A 15,299-nucleotide genomic window follows, 5' to 3' on the forward strand; every position below is an offset into this window, starting at 1 on the left:
ATTTCTGCGTTTTCGTTTTTTTGCTCCCCTTTTACCTTGAGCCATAACTTTTTTTATTTTTTTTGTCAATATGTCCATATGAAGGCCTACTTTTTGCGGGATGAGTTGTACTTTTGAATGACACCATTGGTTTTAGCGTATTGTACTGGAAAACGGGAAAAAAATCAAAGTGCGGTGAAATTGCAAAAAAAAGTGCAATTCCACAATTGTTTTTTCGTTTTACTTTTTTACTGTTCACTAAATACTAAAACTGACCTGCCATTATGATTCTTCAGGTCATTACACCAAACATGTTTAGGTTCTTTTTTACTTAAGTGGTGAAAAAAAATTCCAACGTTTGTTTAAAAAAATTGCGCATTTTCCAATACCCGTAGCGTGTCCATTTTTCATGATCTCAGGTAGGGTGAAGGCTTATTTTTTGCGTTTGTGTTTGTTTTTTTATTGTTTTATTTTGAATGGGGCAAAAGAAGGGGGGTTAGTTGATTTTTTTAATATTTTTTCTTTTTTTTTATATTTTTAAAAACTTTTTTTTTTACTTTTGGCATGCTTCAATAGTCTCCATGGGAGACTACAAGCTGCCATACAGGCTATAATCAGATTGCCTGTATGTAGCAAAATTGCTGACTTCCTATGAGAGCCGACAACCGGCGGCGCTCATAGCAATCCAGTAGTGACAAGCATAGAGGTCTGCTGGAGACCTCTGGTTGTCATGCCAACCCATCGGCGACCCGCAGTTATGTGACACGGGCGCCGAGGGCCGGGATTTCTGGTGTGCTTGCCGGAAGCATGTGCTAAATGCCGCTGTCAGAGTTTGACAGCGGCATTTAATGAGTTAACAGCTGCAGAAGGATCACGATACAATCCGTGCCTGTCAGTGGCACATGTCAGCTGACATGTCTCGGAAAAGATATGGGCTCACTGCCGAAGCCCACATCAAAGGGAGGGTGTCCGACATTGACGTTTTATTACACCCGATGTCGGAAAGGGGTTAATAGCTTTGGCATCTCTCACCATATTTCCCCATTGCCTATGACTACAGTAGATGACAATGTAGATGGGGGAAATAAAACTATACCTACCGATAGTCACCAGTAAGTGTAATTTTAACATTTTACTACCTTTTCTGGGCATGTGCTGTATGACATGTTTAGACGCACCCTGTTTAATTTTTGAAGGAAAGACTCTGAAACTCACAAAGCCTATGCATACAATGCAAAAACTGCCAAAGATTAGGGACTCAAATTGTTAGGTAGTGGGACTCCTAGACTCATTAAGCCTATGCACTAAGTGCAAGGGCTGCATAAAATTAGAATTGGGGATGACAATGCACATTGGAAAGAATGTAGAGGAGGGCCACAGGAAACATTTAATTAGCATTTTTAGTGTATTCGAATGCATCCCTTCCCAACGAAAAAAGGGTATATGCTCCTCCTCCTCCATTCCCCACAGAAGAAAAAAGGTGAAGCACATTTGGTGACAAGACAAAGGCCTCATCACCTACTAACAAAGAGGACAGGAGGGACAGAGGAACCAGGCTGTAAGAGGTTTGTTTTGAGGTTACTTGGATGTTGAGAATCTGCTGAGCCATTATGGAAGCCCAGAAGATTCTGGAATCAGCAGTTTCCATAAGTCAAGATAGCTGTAATTTTTAAGAGGTAGTTGTTGTCCACCAGAACTATAGAAAATAATTGCTTGGAAAAGTATGATAAAGTTGCTCTGTTTTTCATGCAAAACCCTGGCACTTTGCTTTCCTTAGCAAGACAGTCCATATACAAGAGTCACATGCACAGTGGGCAACTGCTTGGCTAGTCACACTAGTGCATGCACTAATTAATATTTAGAGTAGTATACACCTTATAACTTTTTTCTTAGTTTTGCTTGTGTCTGATATTATTTGTTCTACCATCGGATTACATTGATTATACCACCTTCAACTCACAGACTTTTTGCTAATTCTAGAAATTAATGAACCATAAGTGAACAATAATTCTTTGACTAAATTGCTGCATATTTCGCCTCACTTCTTTGTTTCTCAAGCTGTAGATAATAGGATTCAGCATTGGAATAACCATTGTATACAGCACTGAAGCCACAATTTCATGACCAGTCAAAAGACTACTGGATGGATGAAGATAATTGAATAATACGGTACCATAAAACAAAGTGACACATGCTAGATGAGAGGCGCAAGTGGAGAATGCTTTCTTCTTTCCTTGGGATGAGGGCATTTTGACAATAGTGGTCACAATGAAAACATAAGATATTAGGATAATTATAAGTGAGCCTCCTCCTATGAGAGCGGCACATACAGAGATTAGTAGCTCATTTAAGAATGTACTTGAGCATGAGAGTCTTATCAAAGGAAGAGCATCACAAATGAAATGATTGATGATCTTTGCACCACAGAAAGATAAGCTGAATGTGCAGCCTGTTTGAATGGTGGCTTGTGTTATGGCTGCAAAGTATGATGCAGCAACAAATATGGTACATGTTTGATTTGTCATCATGGTTCCATAACGAAATGGGTTACATATAGCAACATATCGATCATATGCCATTACTCCAAAGAGAAGACATTCTGTGGAACCAAAGGATGAAAACATAAATAACTGCATTGCACAGCCCAACGAAGATATATAACCCTTCCGAAGAAAGAGATTGCTCATAGTGTTGGGAACAACAGAAGAAGCGTAACAGAGATCAATAAACGACAAATGGCTCAAGAAAATGTACATGGGTGTGTGGAGACTGGGAGACAAGTGGACAACTAAGTAAATGCCAACATTTCCTATAAATGTCACCAGGTACATAATAAGAAACAAATAAAACAGAACTATCTGAAGATGTGGATCCTGTGTTAGCCCAAGAAGGAGGAATGTGGATGTCTTTGAGTAATTCTTGAGACTTCTTACTTCTAGTAATGATGGCTGATTCATCTGAAGAAAGAAAGAAGAGAACATCATTTCATATACTGTTATAATTTATATTTTAGTTCTGTTCTTAAAGTGATCCTTCGTAGTTCTTAAAACTTTATGAGATGGAGATCATATGTAAGTATCATGGATCTATCTTAAATCCAGTATATTTATGAGGATTCACATTGATATGCAGGAGAATAATGCAGTTTAGGCTTAAACTATAGTGGGATATTACACTAGTTTAACCATATACAAGTATATTATGTCTTATAAAACCTTTAAACTGTTGACAATTCACCTGTTTGGTTGAAATACAATTTGAAGACTCAAATTTTAAGCAATCCACTAGAGTTGAGCGAAACGGGTCGGTCATATTCAAAAGTCGCCGACTTTCGCTGAAGTCGGGTTTCATGAAACGAAACCCGAACATAGTGTGAGGTCGGCCACGCGGTCGACGACCAGAGCGCCAAAGTCGAGTTTCAAAAGATGCTTCCAGCGCCCTTTTTCAGCCAATGATGGAGGACGCACACTGTGGGCAACGCGATGACATAGGCATCGGTCACCACCATCTTTGAGAAGGGCATGCAAGTGATTGGCTTGCTTTGTGTGGCGTCACAGGGGCTATAAAAGGGCGCGAACGCCGACCGCCATCTTACTTATGCCGATCTTAGCATAGAGAGAGCTGCTGCTGCTGATGATTCTGTAGGGAGAGCGTTAGGCAGGGAAGAAGAACCAAAAAACTGCTTCTGCTGTTAGCGATTTCCACTTACAACACAGCACTTTGTGTGCAGTGACAGAGGAGGCTCTATTTTTGTGCATCAGCTCTGTTGGTTATTAGGCTGCCTTATAAGGCTCCCTGATAGCTGCATTGCTGTGTGCACACTGCTGTGCAAACTGCTTTTTTAAAAGCAAAAAAACTTTTCATCCTCTTTTCTGCACAGTTACCAAGGGTTCATTTTTCCACCCTTTTGTGTGTGCACTGTGCAGCAGTCCTGCTTATTAGGCTGCCTGCGTCCTTACTTGGACTGAGAGCACCATTGTCAGCATCCTCAAATCTCTAGTGAGATCCAAAATCTCCCCAATCCTATAGACACCCTCCACCTTGTCATGCACCATCCAATTTCAGCCTGTTACATTAAGGTGTAATCTCTACTGGGCCAGAGACAATAGATCTGCGTCCTCAAATCTATAGTGAGATTCAAATTCTCACCAATCCTATAGACACCATACACCTTGTCATACACCATCCAATTTCAGCCTGTTACATTGAGGTGTAATCTCTACTGGGCCAGAGACAATAGTTCTGCGTCCTCAAATCTATAGTGAGATTCAAATTCTCACCAATCCTATAGACACCCTACACCTTGTCATACACCATCCAATTTCAGCCTGTTACATTGAGGTGTAATCTCTACTGGGCCAGAGACAATAGTTCTGCATCCTCAAATCTATAGTGAGATTCAAATTCTCACCAATTGTTAAATATTAATAATCCGTTAATTTCTTATAAGACTCAGTTCTGTACATTGCTTTAGCTTACACGACATAGGCTATTTTTAAGCTTGGCTCATGGTAGAAAGACAGCTCCATATATGTAGAGACCACGTGCTTTAGGAGACGTATATAATTCATGGCTAACTGTAGAGGTCGCTCTTCTTCTTCCCTCACCATCATGAGACACAGACGCAAGATGACATAACTCAACAGCTGGTATGTTACTTTACTACGAAGAAGCCGAACTGAGAGACAGACGCCATTTGCCATGTGAGATCCCGGAGAGATAGTAGAATACACGTTGCTTTGCTATGAACTGATGGACAATATCTCACCTATTTTTATTCACCTGTTTTTTTGTAATAACCTTTCTTTGATGGAAGAATCCAAATAAACCACTATATTTTTATCTGGTAATTAGTCCTGAGTATTTTACAGGATAAGCATTATTTTACATTGGAGAGCCAGCCAGATCTGAATTTTTGTACTTTTTTGCGGATTTCCCTCCACTTGCCCGAAAGGGGATTGGACTTTGCTAACGTCAAATCATATGTGCAAGTTATCGGGAATTCCACTACTTACAAGAATCACACAGAACCTAGAAGTAAGAAGTACCAGATAGATTGAGAAGTACTACAAGTGCCAAAGTGCCAGACGTGCTGAAACCAAGACAAGAGCCCAGCATTGTCTATCAAAGGAACAAGCTGAGAAATTTCAAGGTAAGAGAAATGGATGTAATTAATTCTTATGCTAAGCAGAGTAGATTGAAATTTAAGTCTGTAGACAATTCTAATTCAGAAGTTTTATGGTTAAGTTTATATGCCGAGTGTGAACTCGAGAATCAAAGGTTAGATTCTAAGTTTTTCAATAGAGAAAGAGAGAGATTAAAAAATATTCTACAGATGGTAGATATATTTCATAGATCTGTGTCAGAGAAATCTAAAAATGATTGTGTAGAGGATAGTGATATTCCCGAGATTCACTGTAATGTGGAGAAACAGTTACAAGTAGCAGCAGCCATTGAAGGTGACCTTGCAGACGTGGAACAAGATGGAGAAGTAGGAGGAGACTTCAGAACTGACGTAGAGGACGTACAAGGGAAAGACGTACCACTAAAAATAGACGACTCACAGGCCCAAATCCGAAGGAAAACTTTGATAAAGATATGCAGAATAATTCCCGCATATGACAATACAATCCATGTTTGTAGAAACTCTGAGGTTTTTGAAAGTTGTGTTGATAAATTTGATTTATCTAACGAGGAGAAGAATCAGTTGTTCAAAATGTGGATCCCTGTAACCTTTTCCAGGAGATTGACTTTAAAGTTATCTGGTGAAACACATGAGAATTTAACTGATAAAGACAGATTAAAAATTCTCATTTTTTGTTCATCAAATGAAAATCATCCAGATATTGATATTCTTCAAAAATTAAGGATTGGTCGGAAGGAATGTATTTTTACGTTCATGTCCATATATGAACGTTTGTATAGAATGCTGAGTGAGAATGTCAAAACACCGTCCCTCATAAGGAGTTTTGTAAGCAAATTTTGGTTTCTAAATCCTGCATCTCGTGTTATTGCGTCACAAAAAGATTCTTTGTTTGAATGTGCGCAAACCCTTGATTTTGCCAGAAAACACGAGAATCGTGAAAGGAAAGTAAATTGTGCTAATTTTGTAAAGACAGGCAGAGTAAAATCTTATCAGAAGCTTGTATTAGCAAAACCTTCTAAAATGAGTTTTCCCCAAATATATGAAGTACAAAGGAGATCACATGTTTGTTATAAGCCATATGGAATGATGCAAAAGAACACCGAAAAGACACAAATTGAATTAAGAAAAATGATGAGTTCTGATTTTCTTTCTGTAACCAAGATGGCCGAATTTGACAGACAGAAACAGGTGGTGAGTGACATCATGGCCTGTAAACTGAATACTCTGCTCCAAGAATCTATCAGCTTTAAAATGGCAAGAACCTTTCAGGATATTTTTTGCAGAGAAATAAGTATGGGTTTAGGAATTGGCTAGAAAAAGTAATTATATATATATATATATTTTGTGTAACAGTGTTATACAATTAGTGAGTTATATGTAATTATTTTATAGAGTATAATCCTGTAGTTTTATGGTTTGTAGATATATACATAGTCATACAGTATATATAGAGTGTTTGTAGAAGTAGAAATTGTAGAACTGTATTTTTTAATGAAAATTAAAATCTACATCAGTAATAATATTTAGAATATGAATATGATATTAACCTTATTTTTTATGTTTCCTTAGAATTTTCATTTCAAAGCAGGACTTAATCGGGAAAAATTCTCTTACAAGAATTTATGCCTTTATTTACACAGGATGTTGCAATAATTGCATGATTTTATATCTAACCCTTAAAAGGAAATAACTAATTGCTTTTTAAAATGTTCTGGGTGTATGCTTTACTGCATGGTTTGAATGACAACCACAGCAGGGGAATTTGAACCTTGTTCTAATAATACAAGTATACCAGTATACTATGTCCCTGTTCCTTAGGAAAATAATTTTTAAGGGGGTCTCAACTTTTGCAAAGCAATGGAATTTTTTTTTTTTCCAGGCCTAAATGTCAAGTATAGCTATACATATACATATATTTATGTCATGTGGGGAATATTCAAAGAAATATTAAGACTAAATTGAAATAGTTTACAATGCATTGATAATTAGGATAATTTGGGTTAAAATACGTGTATTCATCACACCTTCGTATGTGAGGTATTTGGTTTAAACTTAATATGTGACACAGTCTGAGTGACAGTGACTGAGTGTATGAGCAGCTGCTGAGCGAGTAATGTGATATGTTTGTGAGGCCTCAGGATTCTGAATGAGGAAAGAAAAAAAACCCCAAAGCTTTTATCTTTAGGAGAAATATGCAGATCAGATAAATTATTAGAATATTAGGATATATAATGAAATATTATCTATACAACATATATTTCTGTATTTCTATAGTAATTATTTCTTGATTTAGTTAATTGTGGATAAGTGCAAAGTGCAATCGCACATCAAAATGGTTTATGCAAATTAATTTTTCCAAAGGATAATTTTATGATATTCAAATTAATTTTAATGGTTACACATCTTCAGACAAATAAATGGTATAAGCAAGTATAAATTCACATAATTTATACATTAATTATTTTTAATTTTGGTTTTGATAAATGAATTATTTCATAGAACAATATTTTTTGGTATTAAGGGGGAAAATATGTTTTTGATCCTGACTACATCATCACATTTGATTAATACTTCTTCTTCACACATTTTAATAGGAAAAAAATATTAATAAGGTACAATGGTATAAGTATTGGGTATAATAACAAGTATTATAAAGAGTCATTTCTTTACACTAAGAGGAATTATATGCAAAGTTGCATAATTTGAATATTTTGATAACACAAGTTTATGACAATTATGAAATAATCCAGATCATGGAAATATTAAGGGTATATGTTACTGAAGACATAACTACTCTGCATCAACATAAAGGCCTTATTCTTATTTTTATTTTTATTCTTATTTTTCATTATTTTTAATTCTTTCACCAATATTTAGTAAAGTAATATCTACTGAGAATATTGCTTCATTAAATATAGCAATTATATGGTTCTATTACTAAGGAAATGTTTCACTTCTGAGTTATATGCAACAATTCTTTTATTCATTCATTCGCTCACTCATATATTCTTATTTTGGTTCATGGCTTTACATTCCTACATATTATTAGTATAATAAATATATTCCTTATTAATAAAGATGATAACACTGGTTACATAAAACACAGTGACACCTATGGGTTGAAAAAGGTAATTACACCTATGACATAAAAAATGTTCTATCACATGAAAAATACGGATAATAATGTATTATCACTTATTATTGGTTTATTATTTCAAATATTGAAATCCATATATGGTACAAATTCTGATAATAATTATATGGATATTACTGATTGCTATGGTACGCTGTGACATTATAGAATAGGAAAATTACCAGATTTGGTATAGACTAGGGAATGAAGACTTCAAGCAAGATACTGAAATTATGTTAATAAAGACTTTTCACATTTCTAAACTTCATTGATTCTTATCAGTTGCAAGAAGAAGAATGCCGCGATCCAGAAGTCCCAGAAGGTAACAAAACTATGATTTCTGAGTATAGACTGTGTTAATTACAAATGCAGTATTCACCACTGTCAATCACAAGTGCAGTATCCACCACTGACAGTCACAATTAAAGTGTCTAACCTGACAACCAGAGGACGATGCTCCTATGATGCTGAGATGAACTGTGTTATCACGTTCTTATCAAGTTCCAGAGGTTTTCAATCACCTGAAAAGCTTCGATGAAAGCTGGTGAACAATGAAGGTAATTAACCCTGACATATGTCCTGTGCATTAGGACAAGGACTGGTTATGGTGCTATGTTTAGCAAGGAAGAGTCATTTTAACCCTTGCTTTGCTGACCAAAGACGTCACACCTGTTCAAAGACCAGTACCGATGGAGGATTCCAGAATATCCAAGACGAGCCAATGTAAGCCCAGGTTTTTAAAAAAATGACACTACACAGATATTAAAGCTGCATAGACTTTGTTTTTGTATTAACATTTGAATTTATGGACTTTGATTTGATACACGACACGATTTCTACAACATCTATATGCTATAAGAAAACTGTATTTTTAAAAGAACCAAGAAGAAGACAGAATACATCAAAATGAAGACCAGATGACATCAGATGATGACTGGACCTGAGATGCTTCAATTTAGACTTAGGGAAGTATAATTATACATATTTTATATGAATATTGTTCACGGCTTACCATAACATGAATTCACATCAATTATGTCATTGAGTACTTATAACGGTAATCTGATATTATTATTATTATTATTATTATTATTATTATTGATATTAAATTATTTTGTCAAAGAAGAAGAAAAGAAGAAAAAAGATCTCATTATATTTTGAGGGTTCCAATTAATGTCTGTCTCCCTCAAAAGGGGGAATTGTTAAATATTAATAATCCGTTAATTTCTTATAAGACTCAGTTCTGTACATTGCTTTAGCTTACACGACATAGGCTATTTTTAAGCTTGGCTCATGGTAGAAAGACAGCTCCATATATGTAGAGACCACGTGCTTTAGGAGACGTATATAATTCATGGCTAACTGTAGAGGTCGCTCTTCTTCTTCCCTCACCATCATGAGACACAGACGCAAGATGACATAACTCAACAGCTGGTATGTTACTTTACTACGAAGAAGCCGAACTGAGAGACAGACGCCATTTGCCATGTGAGATCCCGGAGAGATAGTAGAATACACGTTGCTTTGCTATGAACTGATGGACAATATCTCACCTATTTTTATTCACCTGTTTTTTTGTAATAACCTTTCTTTGATGGAAGAATCCAAATAAACCACTATATTTTTATCTGGTAATTAGTCCTGAGTATTTTACAGGATAAGCATTATTTTACACCAATCCTATAGACATCCTCCACCTTGTCTTCACCATCCAATTTCAGCCTGTTACATTGAGGTGTAATCTCTACTGGGCCAGAGACAATAGTTCTGCGTCCTCAAATCTATAGTGTAGTAGATACACCTTCTACCTTGTTTTACAGTACCATATAGCTGGTGGTATTTTGGGTACATTTTCACAAAAATGATCAAGTATGGTGGAAGACGCCATGGAAGTGGGCAGGGGTTGCCAGCTGGTCCCGATTGTGGTGGTGGTGGTGTTGCATCTGTTGGTAGTGGCAAAAGCACAATAGCACTTAAGGCAGGAGGTGTTGAGCCTGCGTCATCGTCTGGCTCCACAAGGCCTCGAAGGCTCTCTTTTCTGGGAGTAGGTAAACCACTTTTAAAGCCGGAGCTCCAGGAACAAGTTTTGGCATACATTGCTGACACAGCCTCCAGCTCTCTCACCTCCTCTTCTGAAGTTTCAAAAAATAAAAGCACTGAGTCGTCATTGGAGGCTCCTGGTCAGGAACAACACCTTTCCTTGTGTCCTTCACCCCTACCAAAAGTGAAGGATGTGGCACACTACCGATTACTCCATCAAGCTCTTTTCACATACCATGCCTGGGTTAGCAAGTCAAATCGTGAATTCCCCAGTCCAAGATGAATCTGACATGGAGTGCACTGATGCACAGCCACTGCTAGATTTTTCTGCTGGTACATTCACTCAGAGCACTACATTGTCCTCGCAGTGTACTGAGGCAGAATCAGACCCTGATGAAACTCAGGTGCCCCTTCCCGCATATTATACCACCTTACATGGTGACACAGAGGAAGGTGCACATGAAATTGAAGAGGAGGTGATGGATGACCCAGTTGTTGACCCAGATTGGCATCCATTGGGGGAAGAGGGTGCCGCTGCCAATAGCTCAGAAGAGGAGGAGCAGGATCCGTAGCAGGCAACGACATCGCAACAGCTGTTATCTGGCAGGACCGTAGCAGTCCAAAAACGTGTTGCAAAAACCAAAAGGGTTGCAGGACAGCTTGGCCAGACAGTCAAATTAGCACAGCGTGCAAGGTCTCAAAATGTCTTCCATAGTAGGAAGAGTGCAGTGTGGCACTTTTTTGAGCAAAATACTAATGATCAGGCAAAGGTTATCTGTAAGAAGTGCGCAAAGACCTTTAGCCGAGGGAAAAATCTGAGAAATTTGAATACCAGTTGCATGCTTAGACACTTAACTACCATGCACTTGCAAGCGTGGATGGACAACCAAACCTCACGTACCACATGTGCACCTGCTCCGAATGAAGGTAGTCAGCAATGCTACATTGCTTCCCCCACTGTAAGCCCACCGGTTAGCACAGCACCATCAGCAAATGTCGAGGTGTCGTCGCAAGCGCAAAGCAGTCATGAAATCACAATGATATTGCTACGAAAGACTGAATCTAGGTCATCAGCAACACCACCAACACCATCACCAACCCTCTCTCAGTCCACCATATGCAGCTCTCAAGTCCAGCTCACCCTACCAGAGACTCTGAGTAGGACAAGAAAGTACTCATCCTCTCATCCGCGTACACTGGCTTTGAACACCCACATTGCCAAATTAATCTCGTTAGAGATGATGCCCTACCGGTTGGTTGAAAGCAAAGCTTTCCACGAGCTCATGGCCTATGCAGTACCACGCTATGACCTGCCCAGTCGGCACTTCTTATCGCAAAAAGCCATCCCAGCCCTCCTCATGCATGTGAAAGATCGCATTGTCCATGCACTCAAGCAATCAGTGAGAGGAAAGGTGCACCTCACAACAGATGCATGGTCCAGTAGGCATGGCCAGGGCCATTACGTGTCCATCACTGCGCACTGGGTTAATGTGGTGGATGCAGGGTCCACAGGGGACAGCGGCAGTGGAACAGTGCTGCCTAGCCCATGGTATAGGAAACAGTTGGCTGTGGGCGTTCGACCCTCCTCCTCAAGCGAAAGCTTGTCCACAGAGCGCAGTCGCACGAGCACTCCATCCGCAGCTGCCAGTGTTGCACACGAGGTGTCCCACTATCAAACAGCTAGTGGTAAGCGTCAGCAGGCTGTGTTGAAGATGATGTGTTTGGGAGACAACAGACACACCGCGGAGGTACTGGCCGACTACTTGCAGCGACAAACTGAGTTATGGCTGGGCAGTCTACATCTTGAGGCAGGCAAGGTAGTCAGCGATAACAGCCGGAATTTTGTGGCAGCCATAGCCCTTTCAAAACTCAGACACATACCTTGCCTGGCTCACACCTTGAACCTGGTGGTGCAGTACTTCCTCAATAATTATCCGGAGTTAACACCCCTGCTCCATAAGGTGCGAAGACTGTGCTCGCACATCCGCCGGTCGCCCGTACACTCCAGTCGTATGAAGAAGCTGCAGCAATTGCTCCACCTTCCCAAGCACCGCCTAATTATCGATGTTGCAACAAGGTGGAACTCCACCATGCACATGGTTCAGAGGCTGTGCAAACAGAGGCATGCTGTAATTCATTTGTGTGAGGATACACGTGCAGGCAGTTTGCAGGCAGACATGGAGTTGTCTGGTGTGCAGTGGTCGAAGCTGAAAGACCTTCCTTCAGTGTTTTGAGGAATGCACACGGCTGGTAAGCGCAGACGACGCCATCATAATCATCAGCATCCCACTTATGCGTCTGCTCACGCAAACTTTGACGCACATTAAGCAGCAGGCGTCAGCAGCAGAGGAGGAAGAGGAGGAGGGAAGCCTTGATGATAGTCAGCCATTGTCTGCTCAGGGAAGTCTCGTGGATGAGGTGGAGGAAGAAGAGGAAGAGGAGGAGGATGATGGGGATGATTATTTTGGGGAGGAGGATGCTTTTCAGGGGGCAAGAAAAAATGTTGGCGTGGCAAGGTCAGGTACAGGGTTTGTGTGTGACTGGAGGGATGTGAATTTGCCAGAAAGTGCTCCTCCACCCAGCACTCGCAGTGCATCATTGACACCTGGAACATTGGCCCACATGTCTGATTATGCCTTGCGGATCCTAAAAAGGGACCCCCGCATTTCCAAAATGATGAACGATGACGACTACTGGTTGGCCAGCATCCTGGGATCCACGCTATAAAGGCATATTCCAAATCATCATGCCACAGGAGAACCTAGAGCTAATATTGGCTAACAAACAAGCAACTCTGGTAAACCGTTTGTTTGAGGCATTCCCAGCACACAGCGGCGGTGATGTTTTTCGAACAAGCTGTAGGGGGCAACTTAAAGAGGTGTTCGTGGTGCACACAGCTGAAGTGGCGTTGGACACAGGGGTTTCATGACCATGTTGTGGACTGATTTTTCAAGTACCGCTCACACGACTGGTAATACTGCATCGATCAAAAGTGATAGGAGACGGCAGTTGTCAACTATGGCTACAAACTACTTCTCCTCCCATATTGATGTCCTCCCTCACCGGTCATTCCTCTTTGACTATTGGGCCAGTAAACTTGACACCTGGCCAGAATTGCCACAATATGCCTTACAGGAGCTCGCTTGCCCTGCTGCTAGTGTGTTTTCTGAACGAGTCTTCTGTGCTGCTGGATCAATCCTGACAGAAAAAAGGACAATGGTTGTTACTGCTGGATTGCTATGAGCGCCACCCGGTGGTCGGCGCTCATAGCAATTGAGTAACTGCTACATAGAGGCGATCTGATCATCACCTGTATGTAGCATAGCCGATCGGGTTATGGCAGCTTATAGTCTCACATGGAGACGATTGAAGCATGCCAAAAGCAAAAAAAAATTTAAAAAATATAAAAAATATATAAAAGTTCAAATTACCCCCCTTTGCCCCATTCAAAATAAAACAACAATAAAACAAACATACACATATATAGTATCGCTGCATTCAGAATCACCTGATCTATCAATATAAAAAAAAGAATTAACCCGATTGCTAAATGGCATAACAAGAAAAAAGTCAAAGCGCCAGAATTATGTTTTTTTGGTTGCCGCAGCAATGCATTAAAATTCAATAATGGCGATCAAAAGATTGTATCTGCACCAAAATGGTATCTTTAAAGACATCAGCTCAGCATGCAAAAAATAAGCCCTCACCCAACCCAAGATCATGAAAAATGGAGACGCTATGGGTATTGGAAAATGGCGCAATTTTTTCAACAAAATTTGGATTTATTTTCTTTCACCACTTAAGTAAAAAAGAACCTAGACATGTTTGATGTCTGTGAACTCATAATGACCTGGATAATCATAATGGCAGGTCAGTTTTAGCGTTTAGTGAACATAGTAAAAAAAGCAAACAAAAACAATTGTGGAATTGCACTTTTTTTTTGCAATTTCACCACACTTTGAATTTTTTTCCTCATTTCCAGTACACGATATGTTAAAACCAATGGTGTCATTCAAAAGTACAACTCGTCCTACAAAATCAAGCCTTCACATGGCCATATAGACTGAAAAGTAAAAAAGTTATGGCTTTGGGAACAAGGGGAGCAAAAAATGAAAATGCAAATACCTTCGTTCATGAAAGCTGCAGAGGAGACTTTTTTTTAATTTTGCCTTATATACAAGCCATTATATGGGAAAGAATGACTATTGAAGCATGCCAAATGTAAAAAAAATGTTTTTAAAAATATATAAAAATTTTTTTTAAAACATCCCCCTTTCGCTGCATTCAAAATAAAACAATAAAAAAATCAAACATACACGTATTTGGGATCGCTGCATTCAGAATGGCCCAATCTATGAATAAAAAAAAGAATTAACCTGATCACTAAATGACGTAGTGAGAAAAAAGTCAAAATGCCAAAATTTTTTGGTCGCCTCGACATTGAATTAAAATGCAATCACGGGCGATCAAAAGATCGTATCTGCACCAAAATGGTATCATTAAAAACGTCAGCTTGGCATGCTAAAAATAAGCCCCCACCCAACCCCAGATCACGAAAACTGGAGACACTACGGGTCTCGGAATATGGCACAATTTTTTTTTTTTAAAGGGAATCTGTCACCCAATTTTTCGCCTATCAACTGCCGGCACCGACATCAGGGGCTTATTTACAGCATTCTGTAATGCTGTAGATAAGTCCCCAGATGTAACCTGAAAGATAAGAAAAATGAGTTAGATTATACTCACCCAGGGGCGGTCCGGGTCCGGTCTTGGCCCTATGGGTGCGCAGGCACCGGATCTATTCTGCAAGAAACAAACCTTAGCATGGCCATATTGACGGAAAAATAAAAAAAGTTATGGCTCTTGGAAGAAGGGGAGCGAAAAATAGAAACACAAATATGAAAAAAGGGCAAGGTCTTGAAAAGGTTAAAGTTAACCTGTCACGTCTTTTTCAATATTAAACTATCCACATTGACTTGCCAGTGATGACTATCATGGTCT

General features: G+C 39.3%; 1 protein-coding gene across 1 annotated transcript in view; it reads right to left on the bottom strand.

The window, feature by feature from the left end:
- Positions 1-1,955: 1,955 nt before the first annotated feature.
- Positions 1,956-15,299, bottom strand: part of LOC141098970 (olfactory receptor 5AP2-like) — a 35,030-nt gene continuing 21,686 nt past the window's right edge. Inside the window, exon 2 of the mRNA XM_073587026.1 lies at positions 1,956-2,936. Coding sequence (XP_073443127.1) covers positions 1,956-2,936 — 981 coding nt within the window. The remainder of the gene's footprint in view (positions 2,937-15,299) is intronic.

This window comes from Dendrobates tinctorius, unplaced genomic scaffold, assembly GCF_039654945.1.
Source record: "Dendrobates tinctorius isolate UK_male_01 unplaced genomic scaffold, ASM3965494v1 ptg000097l, whole genome shotgun sequence".
Taxonomy (NCBI): Eukaryota; Metazoa; Chordata; class Amphibia; order Anura; family Dendrobatidae; genus Dendrobates; species Dendrobates tinctorius.